At 35.0% G+C, this 18,181-nt stretch overlaps 1 protein-coding gene across 1 annotated transcript; it reads left to right on the top strand.

The window, feature by feature from the left end:
• The first annotated feature begins 13,060 nt into the window (after nucleotides 1–13,060).
• LOC145953560 (uncharacterized) lies at nucleotides 13,061–16,696 on the top strand. The gene has a single exon (XM_083067535.1). It carries the CDS (start codon nucleotides 13,061–13,063, stop codon nucleotides 16,694–16,696), a length of 3,636 nt encoding a protein of 1,211 aa, XP_082923661.1.
• The last annotated feature ends 1,485 nt before the right edge of the window (nucleotides 16,697–18,181 follow it).

Below are 18,181 nucleotides of genomic sequence, written 5' to 3'. Positions count from 1 at the left end.
ATTATACACCTTACTAACCAAACTGAATTGGGTTCGATTTTATTTTTCCAACCAAAGTCATTCCCAGCAAATTCTCAGAAAGCAACAAGTGCAGTGTATTTGGAGAAATATCTTAAAAATTAATATAAATTAATTATTGAAATAATTGTTCAAAATTTTTAAAATATATGAGTCGTTACGTACGTTACGTTGAATTAAAAAATGTTAACAATATTTGAAATTAAATATATTATGTATAGTTCAATTAAAATTTAAATATGAAAAACAATATCAACAAGTCTGGTTCAAAACAATTAGACTAATTTTTTTAAAATAAAATTCCAGACTCAAATTTTATAAATGAAAGTAATTAAGAAAAGACTTTACATTTTGAATTAGAATTTTTTATCTATTTGGTGTTGATTGAAGATTCACCGAACTATGTTATGTCTCGTAAATGATGTTACATGTGCATAATTTAGAAATTAACATGAAAGGCCCTTTAATCATGACTTAGAGTTATGCTTGCAATTGAAACTTATGGACCCAATCCCTTCTTCCATCTCTGTTGCGTACAATATTCTCCAATGAGTCTTAGATTATCCTTCAATGGGATATGCCGTAAATTCTATTTTTGTGAATCCCAACAAGAGTAAGACCTAACCCAAATGCAAGGAAATCAAAGGACATATAGCAGGTTTGTAACATTCTCAATCTCATAATCCTATTATTTGATTGATAGTTACTCTTAGGAGTTCTAGGATTGACAGACCCTAAGAACAAGTTGATTTCTAGAGGAATAGACCAGAGATAATAAGAGTCAATTCAGTAAAGTATAAAAAGATTTTTTTTTAAAAAGAGACTCATAACTCAATTTTTCAAAAGTTGTAGAAAGCAGTTAGAGAGAGATTCTCTCCTCCTTCTTTCTCCTTTTTCCTTACCTCAAACTTTTCCTTTTGTTCTTTTCACAGCTTACCCTAGTAGAGGCAATGAAAAATCTGATCTTTGGGGGTCGAAACTTCAAGTTAGTGGTATGCGAAGTCAATTCTCATTCTCTCTTCTTTACAGGTTTTCTTCAAGAAGTAAGAGAAGCTTGTATTGGGAATTCTAGTTAGTGGTCTGACTTCTAAATAGGTATGTTATTTTCAGTTGTCTCCTTTAGGTATTATGTGGTATACGTGTGTGGGCAAGGTTGAGAGCATGTGTATAAAATAACTAATTGAGTAAAGTACCAAGTCAGAGACTTAATCTCTAACCTAGTATTAGAGGGTTGTGATATTTGGATGGTAGTTAATGGGTTAATCCCATAAGTGACTTAGTGTTGTAGGCTAATATCGTGATAAATTCATACCGAAACTGTTTTATCTTTGCATAGTACCATACTTCTCAGTTTAAGTGGTGAAACTTGAGAAATCAATATAGCTTAATATAGTCGTTGTTTTTAACCTTGTGCTAGTTGTTGTTTTTTGACCTTAGTGTCAATCATTGTTTTATAGCATTATACTAGCCATTGTGATTTGATAAGTCAAGCCACTTAAACTACTCATCATGAGATATATGAGATTTTCATAGTTGATATGTACGACAACGTATTAGTTGTGATATATAAGTTGATATGTTGAATATGTTGTGAGTTATTTAAGTTGTTATGCTGATGATGTTGTTATGTTGTAAGTTGTTATATTTTTCTACGATAGTGTTGTTTATAAGTTGTTATGTTGAATTATTTTCACAAGCTTATCATGTGTTTTTCCTGTGATTGCAATTACAATGATCACACTTGGTATGAGAGTAAGACATGATTAGCATGAAGGTTTGTGCAATTGGAAAATAGTTACTTTGAGGGTGGCTAGATTCTTTTGTTGAAGGATATTCTTAGGTAGTCAGGTCTTGTATAGATGTCGATTGATGTTTAGATTTATTTTACGCTTAATACAATATTTTATATATGGCATGTGTGTACTTGATACTAATATTGGTTGTATTATGATCTCAAATTTTGATGCAAGTCATTTATTTTTTGATGTGTAGTAAATTATTCAAAGTATAGTGATATGTCGAGTTATTACATGTTTAACCAATAATAAGATGGATCCATGCAAAAATTTTAGCTACTAAACAAATATACCACATCCATTTGGAATCCTTTAGAGACATAATTGATTCACAAAATACAAGTATAGCAACTACATTAAACTAATATCAATTTTATATGGACATAATAAGGTCTTTCAAATATTACTCCAAAATCTTTTTCATTCCATCTTTTTATTTTATTTTATTTCAATATACAAGTTAAGTTTTGGCAGATTGGATTTTTGAAGTCTAATTGTTTGTTTCGGTTAATAAACAACACTAAATACCTCTTAAAATGTTAGTGATGTATTCTCAACGAGGAATTGCCTCCGTGTAGATTTTGTTTGAGGAAAATTTTGACGTGTTCAAAATTTTTTCTCATATTAGTTAATTCATTGGCACAATTAAAGTATGGTTAGAAATTAGCCAAATTTGGCTTTAAAATCAGCTATTGGTTACTCTCTCTTAATATGTGAGCAATATCTTTTGCTTTGTTGCATTTTTACCCATTCTAGTATTCTTTAGATTTCATCATTCCTCAATTGGAAAAGTATTCTGATCATTACTTGTTCTTAGTTTCTATTAATATTCTGATTTGCTATCCTAATTTTTTTTTTTTTTTAATTCCTTTTCACCTTCAAACAAAGTGCAATTATAATTCTAGCTTTTGTAGCGTTTGACCTAAAGCCTTTCATATACTGAATTTGAATCTAGGGATGAATGCATACCGGCCCATATCCATAGCAAATGACCCCTCTCATTGAATGCAAATAAAATATCTTAGGTTATATTTGGTGTACTGTTCACATCCATTTAAAAGTACTTTTAGAGTCTAAATATAAAGTTTTTTCTCCAAAAATACGTTGATCGCCCTCCATCGAAAAACTAACGGTAATTTAAACATACCTTTAGAAATTGGATGACAAATGACAAATGAAATAGGGTATAGGGAATAAAGGAGCAGGTTTTACTCATAAAAATAAAAAAGTTGAAGGGCAAGTTAGCCCCATACCTTATTTACATAGGAAATGAGTAAACATGCCGATTGTAATCTCATAAAGTGCAAATTACAAGATCTTCAAGTTTCATAAATTAAATCACTACATTTTATTTTGTCGATTAAATTGTAGTTTTGATTTTGGTATAATATTTAATTTTCAATTTTCCTCTTTTAATTTCTAATTCTTTGATAATAAAAAATTAGTATTTTTTAACTAACTTTTTCTATCACAATTAAATACAAAATGAATTGTTAAAAATAATTTCATACCATTTTTGTATAATTATAATAAAAACATTCTTTAGACAATACAAATGAAATAAATTACCAGAAAAACATTTTACACCTAACATATTCAAGAATAAAATTTATTTCATATAATTAATTATATCAATAATCAATCATCAAAATAATTTATTTATTTTCGAGTGTAACACAAAACACGCTAAGTTGAAACGTCCAAGTTATTTTCTGTAATTTTTACTCTTTAAATGAAGACTTTGACAAGAGATATAAAGAAAATTGAATATGAAATTTAAAGAAACACCATTGATTTCTACTACTCTACTTCGTTTCTTCACTCGATCAAATAGTTTCTTAGCAAGTGTTGATGGATAGAAAGAGCAGAAAAAAATTTATAAATAAAGTGAAATAAATTTTTACATTTACTTTATACTAGTATACACTATCGCACACAAGAACAGAAATATAGCTAGCCGCAACTCTAGCTAAGCTAACTTTTTAGGGAAAAGAAAAAAAAAAATGCGTCATCCAAACGGTGGGGTTTTTCATAAACAAACTTTACATCATACATTGGATGCTCCTTTAAATTGTTTAGGAATCTAGAACTCAAATCTTGCATTGAATTTTTTTGAAGATCTTCTTATCATTATATTCAGTGTCGCATCATTGGAAAAATTATATTCTTTTTTTTAGTGTGATTCGACTCTTATCGAATGATGGGTTGATATGAACATAGGAGAGTTATCCACGAGTGGGAGATGAGAATTAGAAGTAAAGGTGTGCACCATCATAATCATTTGCTATGTTAATATTTTCTCAACCACCAGAAATGCTTTGCTTTCGTGGTAGGCCCATATCCTCTCGCAATCTTTCTATATTTATGCATGTTCCTGCAAATTTATGCAGGCAAACATCGAATTACAGGTTGGGCCACATTAACATTGAAATCCATTAATTATGGTAGATGAAGAAAACTTTCGAGGCACAAAAAGTTCCGCAAATTCTTTTAAACCTTCCTTTCTTAAATTTCTGTTTCCTTTGCTATGCATCGACCTCGTATCAGACAACATTAAGCTAGATTTGGATAAATAATTAAGTTCAAGACAATACCAACCACCCTTCGGAATTAGAATGATACTTACAAACAAGCTTTCATTTAATTCATGAACAAAACAATTGTTCTTTTCTTCTTAAGAAATTCTTCCAAACTCATGTTTACGTTTTTATTCACTGCAAAAAAAATGATTCATACATACGAACTATTTTGTTCTTACGGATCTAATTAACTGGTATTATTTTCTTTCGGACCAACTTACAAAAAAAATAAAAAAAATATCAATGCTTAAAAAATCCAATCTCATAAAAAATGAAAATTTGTTAAATTTATTCTTTTTATTTATAAATTTATAAAAATGAAACCAAGAGAAATAATAGGGAGTTTTTTTATTTTTTTTAATAATCAGCAATTGAAATAGATGAAGAAAAAAAGTAAAAAAAGGAAAAGGCAAATGGGGAAAGTGTAAGAGTTGTGTTGGGAGGGAAGAAAAGTGATAATGGAGAAAGTGGGAACAAGAAGAATCAAGATCTGTGGGCTATATTCGAATTCCAAGGAAGATCCTCTCATTTCACGTATCATGAACATGAAAACACATTCCACACACACAGAGGTTGGGTTTGGCCGTTCGGAAAAGTCCCTCGTTCAGATTCTCCTACGACACCCAACTCTTCCACTGCATCTCATTCTTCTCCTACACTTTCATTCACTCTCTTTCTATTCTGCTTTTGCAATTCACCAATTAACACCTCTATATGTTCGTAATAAGACAAAATTATTCTTCCTAATTTTGTCTTTTAACCATACTAATTACTTTTTGCAAATAATTCATCATCAAACATTTACTCTATTTTATCTTTTAATTTTTTTTTTCAAGATGATATCCGAAAGTTTTTTTTTTACTTTTTTGAAAATTTGAAATTGAAAATATTAGTTTCTTATATTTAATTTGTTATTTAAAAATAACATTTTTTAAAAAATACTATTTCCCATGTACCAAACGTGTCTTTGAGGGTTCTTTCATTAAGATAATAATTAAGAAATTTTTATTAAATGACTTAAATGGAACAAGAATATATATGGAAAGGTTAATATTATATATATATATATATATATATATATATATATGAAAACTGTTGTTTTATAACAAAAATATTATATTTTTCATTAAAAAAACTCATTAATAAACATTTTGGTCAAATAATTTATATATAATATGTATAAGATTTTAAATTCAAACTTTGTTCTCTTCATTGTAATTCTTAAAAAATTGTATTTAAAAAAGTAAATTAAAGAGAGTATGTTAACATCTATCATTTTTTTTAAATATCTTTTTTGTTAATAAAACACTTAAAGTATCAAATTTTGTTATTCACGGGATTTTAGTCTTTCAGTCAACATATTATAAAAACTAAATTTTTATTTTTTATTTAACAAACTACGAAAAAACAAATAATTCCATTTAGGTGATACGTACACGCAGAAAACAATCTTGACAAAATTTTGAAGGAGTCACAAGGCGTTACCAATCTGGGGTGTTTCATAAATATAATATATATATATATATATATATATATATATATATATATATATATATATATATATATATATGCATTTCATACATGTTACAAAAGCAATTAATGTGTGTAACAACATATACATTGTTGTGATGTGATGACATCATTAGTTATTTTTTTCCGCAAAAGATATCATTGAACCATGGTATGAAACTAATTTATTGTCTCTTTCCGTAAAAAATTAATAAAATTAAATATCTACCAAATACTCTTGTTATCAGATGGAACACTAATGTAATGTCCGATAATATATGCCTTTATTTTCTTAAAACAAAAACACTATTATTGTCGTTCGCCCTACTATTTTCACTATTTATTTCATATTCATACATGCCTCCCCTTTTTTTCTCCTTTTCATACCTCTCACTTTTACACCCAATAAAGAGATTCAGGACTCAAGAGTCCAACATAATCTAATCCCTTTTAAGTATTTTCTTCTTATTATTATTAAAAAAATTATATTTTCTTACTTTAATTTTCTTAGTGAAAGACCAACAATATTGAAGGTGTAACTTTTCAAAGAAAGATCCCAGAGTTCATCAAAGCGAAGTATGTTCGTGGTACAAGGCATATTTAATTAAGGATTGAATATAACTTTCAATGTTGAAAAATGAGTTACATAAATTTTTCTCATAAAGTCTTTATAAACCCTAATTACTCTTTAGTTCTTGCAAGTATTTATGAAATGTTATTAATTGCTTTAGTGATTTTCTTGATATCAATTGATTGAATTGGCATATTGCAATTGATTTTTTATTTTTTATTTTATCTTTATTGGGTCACAATGGTATATTTGTCTTTACATTGTGAATTTGGTGCATTTGTAATCTTATTTACTGGTTCATAATATACATTCCATTCAAGATTGTTAAAAATCATTTTGAGTCTTCACTGAATTGGAAACTTGCACTTGGTTAAAAATTAAGGTTAATTACAATTAGGACTTATTAGGTCATAGCCTAAAGAAAACTTTCATCACAATCCTATATTTAAAATGGAGAGATTTGCTTTCAAAATTTTTAAAAGCCGCTTTGCTTAATTCATCCCTTTATAATACACACACATATATATATATATATATATATATATATATATATATATATATATATATATATATATATATATATATATATATATACTATTTCAAACCTACAAAATAGATTGACAATAACAATGAAACTCATTAACTTGTGGCTAAATTAGAGAAAAATAAATTAAAAAAAAAGTGAAATTGTTTGCATATATATTGTCATATTCTATGGTGAGAACAAATAATAATGAGTGATTGATTCAAATAATGATTTTAAGACACACAAAAATTATTTGTTCGAATCAAATGAAATAAACGAGTGGACGTAGATTCACAACTCATATAATTGTTGTATATATTTTTTAAGTTGAGTTTGTTTAATTGAATTTGAAAATCAATAATCTGAATGGAACAAAAATAGGTGTTAAATAAAATTAAATCAATTAAATGATATTAATTTAATTAATAAACTTGAATTGAGTTTACCTAATTTACATGTGAATCATTCCTCATTTGTACTATTATTAGGGATGACAAATGTACCCGTACCCGTGGGTAATACCCGAACCCGTCCCGACTTTGACGGGGAATACCCGGTTTGACCGGGTACGGGTACGGGTACGGGTACGGGTACGGGTACGGGTACGGGTAAAACTCGATATATTAAATCGGGTATGGGTACGAGTACGAGTATGTACTTACCCGCCCCGTACCCGTACCCGTACCCGTACCCGTACCCGTACCCGTTCCCGTTTTTAATTTAATACCTAATTTCAATTTAATTATATTAAAGAATTTTAATATTTTTTTATGTATGATTATTTATTATAGTATGAGATAAAGAAATAACCTAATTATAATTATAATATAATTAAAAAAATAATTTAAAAATATTATATATTTTTTTAAAAAATAAAAAATAAAAATTTTGACGGGTACGGGTATGGGTACGGGTATACCCGATACCCGACGGGGACGGAGATGGGGATGAAAATCACATACCCGACGGGTACGGGTATAGAGACGGGGATGAGTTTAGCTCGCGGGGACGGGGATGGGTATCATGAAACCCGTACCCGCCCCGATTTCTTATATTGAATTTTAATAATGTGATACTTTATATATTTTTTTACTTTTTATTACAAAATTATCACATTATTTTTATTTATTTATTTTTAATATCAATATAAGAAACAGTGAAAAGTTGATTAAAAAATAAAATTTGTGATTAAATAATGAAAACAGAAATAAAAATAAATTTTCCTTTTGATAAAGAAACCCAAAAAAATTCCTACTGGTGAGAAATATTTAGAAGAATATCCGAAGCATAGAGGTTAAGGGTAAAATAGGCAATGGACAATACAAGCCTGTTAGCGTCAGTCAGAGTTGTCGACTATTGGACAAGCGAGAAGATCTCAACCGTACGAGGAAAAAAAAACATAAATGGACCAAACCCGTGCCACGTTAGAACCTGACACTGACTAGGTGGAACCAAGCGTGCCAACAGCACGTGCATCAGTTCCCTGGCCTCTTGTCTTCTATCACCCATTCACCCCCACCCTTTCATGTTTAGTCTTTACACTGTTTTTATCACTTTTAGACTTTCTTTTTTCTTCTTCTCTAAATTGATACAAATTTAAAACATTTTATACCCGTAAATTAATTTACATTCAAAAAACTTTTTTTTTTATATCCGTAATGATGCAGTTTTGATCATATACGTATACACTCACGTTTTTTGCTGCTTGTATAATTGTATTCACGGAGTATGATGTAATGTATCTATACAGGTATAAAATTAATTAATCAATGAACAATTATATTTTTCATTTTTCAAGCGAAGTCCCAACTCAATTACCTTGTAGTAATTATTTGTTAACATGTTTTTTTTAACATATTTTTATTAGTTAAAATTTTATTAAAAATTAAAAAAAAAATTAAAAAAAATTCATTAAATAAAATGTAAGACTTGTGAAATTTATATATTTTTTTTAATAAATGTTAACTAATTAGAGAATATGTGATTAACATTTCTCGTAATAACATACTCGTGTTTTAAATCTTGTGGTCAGTTATTCCACTCTTTGAGGTGTTTCCAATGTAGCGAGGAGATTAGTCACTGTTATCAGCGGTAGACACTGCAGGAACAAACTAAAAAAAAAACAAAATACTCATGTGTTTTAGAATTTAAAGAGTCAATGTGGTTGTTGTTATTAATATGGAGGATCCGCATATATTTCTTTATTTGAATCAAGTATATTTTCTAATCAAGCAATTTCGTTTTACATAGTTTTTATATCTTAAAAGGGACTCCATCAAAGCCTACCCCATTAGACCAAAATGGGGATGTTTCAAAATTGAAATGCAATCCTCTCTCCCTTCCCTTCTCCCAGCTCACTCTCTTTTCCCAGCTAAGGAAAGGGACATTCTAAGTAAGAGGTCGTTGGTCATGTTCCTTCCTCATTTTATAAAGTCCAATTCTGGACGAACAGTTTTGAGGTAAGAAAAAACAAAAAAAGTTTAAGTTGCCTAAATTTAGTTGTATATAATAATGTTGGGTTCATGATGTTTTCCTTGAAAAGTCAAAGATAAATTTATGTACAACCATTAAATTATTACACTTTCTCCCCCTCCTTTATCCCTAGCCTGACTTCTGTAATAGGAGTAGCAACCAAGTAGATTCAGGTGAGTTTGAGGTTAAATGAGATGAGTTTATATTTTTAAATAAATAAATTATTAATTTGGTCACTTAAATATTATTTTATTCTTTAAAATATTGAAAATTTATCTCTAATGTATCCTATCTCAGTGATTCACTCTCCCTTATATCTTAATTAAATATACGATAAACGTATTAGTAATGTTTTTAAAAGAAAATATTAATTATTTATGATTAGACTGGAACTTACTTCAAATTCTTGGTTCTCAAACTTAAGTATTATGAACCGAAAAAAAATTGAAATCTCTTAAAAATGATCCATCAAAATAGAAATTAATAGTCACCATAATGACAATACTTGACATTAACAAAATGTGAATAAAAATATGGTCGCACACTAACAATAGGACCCCTTAGAACACAAATGTTTACATTTCTAAATCACATATAAACTTAGAGTTAATCACCTGTATATTTTCAGTGTAAAAAATTTTTTTATTAGTAACCAATTAGATCTTTTAATTATGTCATGTCACTGTTAAAAGTAAATATGTTTATAGTGACATGACACAATTAAAAGATCTAATTGGTTGCTAGTGTAAAAAAAACTTTACACTGGTAGACGTAGTGTATAAGTGATTAACTCATAAACTTATAGGTATCCAAAACAAAATTAGCCTCAAATCAACCTAAAATTGTATCGTATATATCATTCCCAAAAATAACATGGGTAACTCATCGAATCTCATGGGAATACATGAAAAAAGCACAAACCATAACAATCTAACCATGTTAACATCAAATATGAGGGAAACAATTAATACATAAATACAACAGTGGATCAATATATGAGCAACAGAGGAAAAAAATGATTTGACCCTTACCTAAAAGCGCAAAAATAGTTGACCAACAAACAAATTCCTTTCGTTGGAGAGAGGAATGCCAGAAGAGAGACGTTAGAACGACGAAGAGCAAGAAGAGCATGAAGGAACAAGGAGAAAAAGAACGAAGATGGAGAACAAGGATGTAACATGAGTTTCGTACTTTTGAGTCCTAATAAGAACACTTTTTTATAATAGATTATGTTTTATCTGTCATAAAATATTTCTTTCTACAAGTAAGTCAATATCCGTCAAAAAAATATTTAAACACATTTACAAATATGTCACAATGCCACTTTTTAAATCGTATGAACAACATCCAATATAAAAAAAAGTGTGACACTGTGAATTTTATTATAGTTTATTTAATTTTATTAAATTAATGAATGTATGTCTGATTGTTTAATTGTTGTACAATTTTGAGAATTAAAATTTTTTTTACGAGTTTAATTATTTAAGAGTTGTTTTGAGTTGAGCTCAAAGTTGACCAAATATAGATGAAAGTATATAAAATTTTCTCAACACTTAAATTTCATAAGTTCATTTTTTTAAGAAAGTTTGAGAGGATGTGCTTTGAAATTAGAAGAAAATCATTTTCCCTTTGCACATCACGGAATCGCTTTAATTCTTCCTTGGAGCTTAGTTGTAGGAGTAGAGTAGAAACTCAAGGTTTGAAGAGATAAGAATTTGGTGTTGGTGTTGGTAGTGTCATACAGTGCATCATTTTTCTTCTTTTCTCTTAATTATGAGAGATTCAAGGTAAAGGAAGTCAGTATATTATATATTCTTATACTTTGTATGTGTTGATTCATTTTATTAATTTGCCCATTAATGACTTTGGTGGTTGAATTTTGAAGAAGTAAAGATTGGTGTTCTTGGTTCTTAGTTGATCTTGCTTTGTATTTTAATATTTTGGAAAGAGTAATTTTACATTTTCGGTAAACGAATTTCCAAACATGTTGGAATCATATTTTTTCACTAACAAAGGACCGGTTATTATACGGAAAATTAAAACAACAAAACTTAAATATAACACAAAAGATATAATTAGTGATACTGATAAATTAAAATTAATATTTTTCAGTAACTAAAATAACAGTATATTAAAATAAAGTTGAATCTTTATTTAAATGAATATATTTTTTGTATCTTTCTTAATTATATATATGCATGTGTTTCATTAATTTGCAGGCTGACGGAGAAGCGAAAGGTGGATGCATTCTGGAAAATCAGTTTGTAGAGGACAGATTCCTCCTAGCTACCTTTCCCTACTTTTAATGTCATGTGGCAGCAATGAGCAAAGGGTCTTTCTACGATGTAATGCATGCAAGTGTTAATTTTAATTTGAATTTGTTTACGGGAAAGCGCAGCTAAACAAAATTAATGTGGCTTCGCAGCTTACAAGACGATTCTAGCTACTAAAGTTGCAGAGTGTAGGCAACAACCGAGGGTCATTGTAATCAAGGTATGCAATGCAATGCAAAAGGGTTTCCTTCCGATTAATATATATGAATAGTAACAGCAACAGCTTTGTGGGTTGTTGTAATATTAGGCGGGTGCCATTAATAAAGAATCAAAGTGAAATGGATATTTGGGTTAATGGGAAAGGGATGAGAGATGACCACAGAATATTACTATGCAGATTCGAAAGCTACCCTTGAATTGATACACAAATATTGAGATGGGGTACTCACAGATTGTGTAGAGAGCATAATAAATAAATTATACTATATTTCCTTCCTTGCATTTCTCTCAAGTCTCAACTGCTCTCTTGCCTAGCTGGATTTCGATGCCTGTCAAAATACTTGTAGTTTAGTGCCATATAAGACAAACAACACAAAATTTAATATTTCTGTTGTGTATCAAGTTATCAACTTCAAAAAAGTATAGTAAGTTTTATCACTCTTCTTCTCCTATATCAGAAAAGTTTCGGTAAGATGTAACAACACATTCCATAAAATATTAACACGTATTATTATTATACCGTCCCGGCTAACCGCCGAGACGTGATCTCTTTTGGATTGGAAGCCTCTCGGCCCACAACCGAGCTGGCCTCTCTATGCGAGCCAACTCACTCCTACCCCGACTCTACTCGTCTATAAAGGGGCCAATCGGTTATGGCCCGATTGGATCTTGGGAAACAAGCCGACTCGGTCCTAACACATGCCTACTCGCCCCCAAGGGGGTACTCGGGGCTTGCCCGAGAGGACCCTAGGAGCAGGGCTAGTCGGCCATAACCCGACTAGACTAACTCCCAATCACCGAGTGGACGCATGGCAAGAAAGGTTAAGGAAATCCCTCGATCCTCGGGGCCCAAGAGGTCCATGAACAACGTACTATAAAACCCAAAACCCTAGAGCTAAGGAGGCAGATTACACTTTTGAATGCTCTGGCTTTGAGGCTTGACCTAGGCAGAAACCCTAGTCCATCCCTTGGCCGGAACATTTTGGCGCCCACCGTGGGGCTACGGTGAAACTCTTCCTACGCCCCAAGTCATATAGAAAGACCTACACTTTACCATGGCGAGAGGCGGCAACAACAACAACTCACAACCCCCTACCATGGAGGAGATGATGGCCATGATCAATGGCCTACGGGAGGATAATGCACGATCCAGGGAGAGAGAGGAGGCCATTCAGCGCGAAAACGAGGAGATCTGGAGGCGAGCGGATGAGTTACAGGCCAGGATAGAAGCCAACACCAGAACGTTGGAGGAGGATGTCATGCAGGAAGTCCCAAGGGATTTTCGGCCTTTCTCGGAGGCCATAGAGGCCGAGGCCATCCCTAGGGATCATCGAATACCGCAGGTCGAACCTTTCGATGGATCACAGGATCCCAGTCAACATCTAACAGATTTCCGAGCTCAGATGCTGATTTGCGGAGGGAGCATGGAAGTCCGTTGCAAACTGTTCATGGGTACGCTCAAAAAGGCGGCGCTCGATTGGTTTAGTGGCCTCCCCGACCGATCCATCACCGACTTTGACGTTTTCAGTCGGCTGTTTATGGCTCAATTCGCTGCTAATAAGAAGAAGCCACCGCTCACGTCGGATTTATTTGATCTTAAGCAGCAACAGGAGGAGTCATTGAAGGATTTTCTGCAGAGATTCAATGAGGTGGCTCTAAAGATAGCATCGTTGGCTGAGAGAATGGCGGTCATCGCCTTCCAGAAGGGTTTGCGGTCCGGAGCGTTCGACATTGCGCTCGAAAGAGCTAACTGTCAAACAATGTCGGAGGTAAGGGCTTTCGCCTTAAGCCACATCAAGACGGAAGAAAACCAGATCATAAAGAGGGCAGCCGAGAACCGAGAGGCAGGGGGCAGTAATAAGGAGAGTAACAAGCATCTCCGACCGCGGTCGGACTGGAATAAGCGAAGCGATCGCTACAACACAAAGGAGGGTAACTATCGGCAGTCCGATCATGTCAGTCGCCCAAGGGCCGAATGGTCACAAAGCAAGGAGGAGGAGAAGTTTACGCCACTTAATGTTCCCAGGCGACACATTCTACATGACGTAAATAGTGCGTCATTATTTGACTTCCCAGAGGCAACTGACCGGCAGTTGGGGCCTTACAAAACTGACTGGTGTGAGTTTCATCGGGCTCATGGACACAAGACGGAGAATTGTTTCGTTCTCGGGAGGCAAATTGAGCGCCTTATCAAGGAGGGTCGGTTGAAAGAGTTTATTGCAGGAAAGAAGGGTGAGAGCTCGTCCGACAGGCGACATAGGCAGGAGGGAGAAGACAACAGGAGAGGAAGACGAGAGGGGAGGTCTCCCCCGAGAGATCCCCCGCAAAAATCCAAGGAGGCTCACCAGCAAGCCATCCATGGAGACTTCAACACCATAGCAGGGGGATTTGCTGGTGGAGGCTCGACTTCTGCAGCAAGGAAGAGATACTCTCGGTCAGTGTTGTCGGTCTCCGGGTTGCCGAGACCTTCCCGATCAGCCATCACGTTCTCGGACGCCGACTTTGAGGGTGTATCTCCCCACGAGGATGACCCCATAGTCGTCTCGGCAATCGTCATGGGGTACAACGTGAAACGAGTATTAGTGGACCAAGGCAGTTCGGCGGATATAATGTTTTGGGAAGCTTTCGTCGGGATGAAGATTCCGACTGATCGTCTCATGCTGTACGCAGGTACGTTGGTTGGTTTTGCAGGTGATCAGGTAATAGCTAGGGGATACGCCGACTTGGAGACAACGTTCGGCCAGGGAGACAATATGAAAACTGTCACTATCCGATACCTGGTGGTAAACGCTCAATCATCTTACAGCATACTAGTCGGTAGACCAACACTAAATAAGTTGGGAGCGGTCGTCTCCACGCCTCATTTGAAGCTAAAGTACCCTTTGCCCAGCGGAAAGGTGGGCGTCGTCTGCGTCGATCAAGACGTAGCGAGGAAATGCTATGAAGACAGTTTGAGGGCGAGGCGACACCTATATGTGACACAGGTTGATCGGGGTGTTCAGTCAATAGAGTTGGATCCGAGAATGAATCATTTCGATACCCGACCAGCCCCAGTAGAGGATGTAAAGGAGGTTACCCTGGCCGAGGGGAAAATCGTCAAGATTGGTGTATCTCTAAACAAGGAAGACGAGGAAGGTCTAGTCACCGTGCTAAAGAGCAACATATCGGCCTTCGCGTGGAGTGCCGGGGATATGCCGGGCATTGATCCTGATTTCTTATGTCACCACCTCATGGTCGACCCCAAGGCGAAGCCCGTGATCCAGAAAAGGCGAAAGTTTGGAGAAGACAAAAGGAAGGCCATAGGGGAGGAGACGAGGAAATTGATGGCAGCTGATCATATTCGGGAAATCCAATACCCGACGTGGCTGGCGAACGTAGTGATGGTACGAAAGAGTAATGGAAGTTGGAGGATGTGTACAGACTTCACTGACCTAAACAAAGCTTGCCCGAAAGACTCATACCCACTCCCCAACATAGACTGCCTGGTCGACGGCGCCTCGGGGTACGAGTTGTTAAGTTTCATGGACGCCTATTCCGGTTACAACCAAATCCGAATGCACCCAGCTGATGAGGACAAAACGGCCTTCATAGCCGATCAGGCTACTTGTTGTTACAGGGTCATGCCTTTTGGTTTGAAGAACGCGGGAGCGACATACCAGCGGCTCATGGACAAAGTCCTGGCAAAGCAGCTTGGAAGGAACGTTGAGGCATACGTGGACGATATGGTGGTAAAGTCGAACAGCTTTTCTCGGCATTCCGCCGACTTGCAAGAGTGCTTCGACACTTTGGCGCGTTATCGACTCAAGTTGAATCCCGCGAAGTGCTCCTTTGGCGTCCAAGCAGGAAAGTTCCTCGGTTTCCTGCTGACCCATCGTGGTATTGAGGTAAATCCCGAGAAGTGCTCCGCGATCATCAATATGAGAAGTTCGGCGACGGTAAAAGAGGTCCAGCAGTTGACAGGAAGGATGGCTTCCCTCTCTCGGTTCCTCTCCAAGGCGGCGGATAAATCGCTGCCTTTGTTCCAGTGCTTGAGGAAGAACAACCGCTTTGCATGGACAGATGAATGTGAAAAAGCGTTCGGTGAACTCAAACAGTCTCTCACCTCGCCACCAATACTCTCCAAACCGCAAGTCGGTCTCCCTTTACTGATGTATGTGTCGACATCCGATAGCACCATCAGTGCAGTCTTAGAACAAGAAAGAGGTAGTTCTCAATTGCCTATTTATTTTATTAGCAGGGTGTTGCAAGGCGCGGAGATTCGTTACCAAAAGATTGAGAAGCTAGCCCTCGCGATACTGGTTACAGCACGCAAGCTGAGACATTACTTCCAGAGTTACGAGGTGGTAGTCCGAACAGATCACCCGATTAGGCAAATACTGCAGAAGCCCGACCTGGCAGGAAGGATGATGAAGTGGTCGGTGGAGTTGTCGGAGCATTCCATCAAGTACGAACCGAGAGGAGCAATCAAAGCTCAAGCGCTGGCTGACTTCGTAATGGAACTAACCTCACCAGTGGGGGAAGTTCGAACTGAAGACACACAGTGGATCCTGTCGGTAGATGGAGCCTCGAACCTTGGAGGAAGTGGAGCGGGGATTGTCTTGGAAGGACCGGGAGGAATTTTGTTGGAACAGTCATTGCGATTTGAGTTCCGGGCAAGCAATAACCAGGCCGAGTATGAAGCATTGTTCACCGACGATAATCTCGGTTTGGTCCCGAGGTACCTTCTCGCATAGTTCCGACGCGTACTCTCGGTCCATTTCCGAAATTACCCACGAACATTTGCTTTAGCCTTTCCGCCTATTAAGCTCAAGGCTGGAAGGCAAGTGTACCGTCCCGGCTAACCGCCGAGACGTTCTCTCGATCTAGTTCCGGAACAACCCAAGCGCGCCGTCCAGGTAAAGGCCCGACGTGATCTCTTCTGGACTGGAAGCCTCTCGGCCCACAACCGAGCTGGCCTCTTTATGTGAGCGCCGAGACATTCTCTCGGTCTAATTTTGAAACACCCGGGAACGATTGCTTTTAGCCTTTCCGCCTAATGGGCTCAAGGCTGGAAGGCAAGTGTACCGTCCCGGCTAACCGCCGCGACGTGATCTCTTTTGGACTGGAAGCCTCTCGGCCCACAACCGAGCTGGCCTCTCTATGCGAGCCAACTCACTCCTACCCCGACTCTACTCGCCTATAAAGGGGCCAATCGGTTATGGCCCGATTGGATCTTGGGAAACAAGCCGACTCGGTCCTAACACATGCCTACTCGCCCCCAAGGGGGTACTCGGGGCTTGCCCGAGAGGACCCTAGGAGCTGGGCTAGTCGGCCATAACCCGACTAGACTAACTCCCAATCACCGAGTGGACGCATGGCAAGAAAGGTTAAGGAAATCCCTTGATCCTCGGGGCCCAAGAGGTCCATGAACAACGTACTATAAAACCCAAAACCCTAGAGCTAAGGAGGCAGATTACACTTTTGAATGCTCTGACTTTGATGCTTGACCTAGGCAGAAACCCTAGTCCATTCCTTGGCCGGAACAATTATTATTAAGATAAAATTCTAATTTTGAATTCTTTTATTATTATTTTTAATCAGCAATTTTGTTACTTTTGTTTAAAATTCTATAAATTTATAATTTTTTACGAATGTGTAGAAAAAGGGGTGATATATATGATAACAATTTTCGTATTTGCAGCGGAAGAATAATTGTCTGGTACATGAAAGTGGTAATGAAGGCTATGCAACGTACATGGGAGACAAGGAAATATCGGTACCGAGGTCTGGCCTGATTTTGTTAACAAGGTTATTTATTAGTATAAAATATTACTACTTTTCCCGTTTTATATTCCTTTGACGTTATATAATTTTTAATTTTCGTTTTAAATGTATTCAGTATTGACGTTTTACAAATTCAAAACTTAATTAATACTTTTTTCTAACTATACCCTTACTTGAAATTAAGGTACTTTTACGATAATCTTGAATGTTTAAATATTTGGTAGCTATTTTAATTTTTTTTAAGAAATATAATTCACTTCCTTTCTGTTTCTTTCCTTCTCTCCCTCTTATATTTTTATTTTTTTTCTTCTTTTTTTATATCTTATTATTTTGTAATTTTATTAATTTTAATAATATTATTAAAATTTATTTTATTGTTATAGTTTGATAACATTTATTAATTTATTTGAAGGAAATGAAATAATATATTTTTATCTTTTTCATTATAAAGTTCA

This window comes from Cajanus cajan, chromosome 11, assembly GCF_000230855.2.
Source record: "Cajanus cajan strain Asha chromosome 11, NIPB_CcT2T_4, whole genome shotgun sequence".
NCBI lineage: Eukaryota > Viridiplantae > Streptophyta > Magnoliopsida > Fabales > Fabaceae > Cajanus > Cajanus cajan.
This window is presented reverse-complemented; position numbering and strand designations above follow the sequence as displayed.

Excerpts from the sequence above, each read along its gene's own strand:
- LOC145953560 (XM_083067535.1), top strand. The coding sequence starts at position 13,061 with ATGGAGGAGATGATGGCCATGATCAATGGCCTACGGGAGGATAATGCA.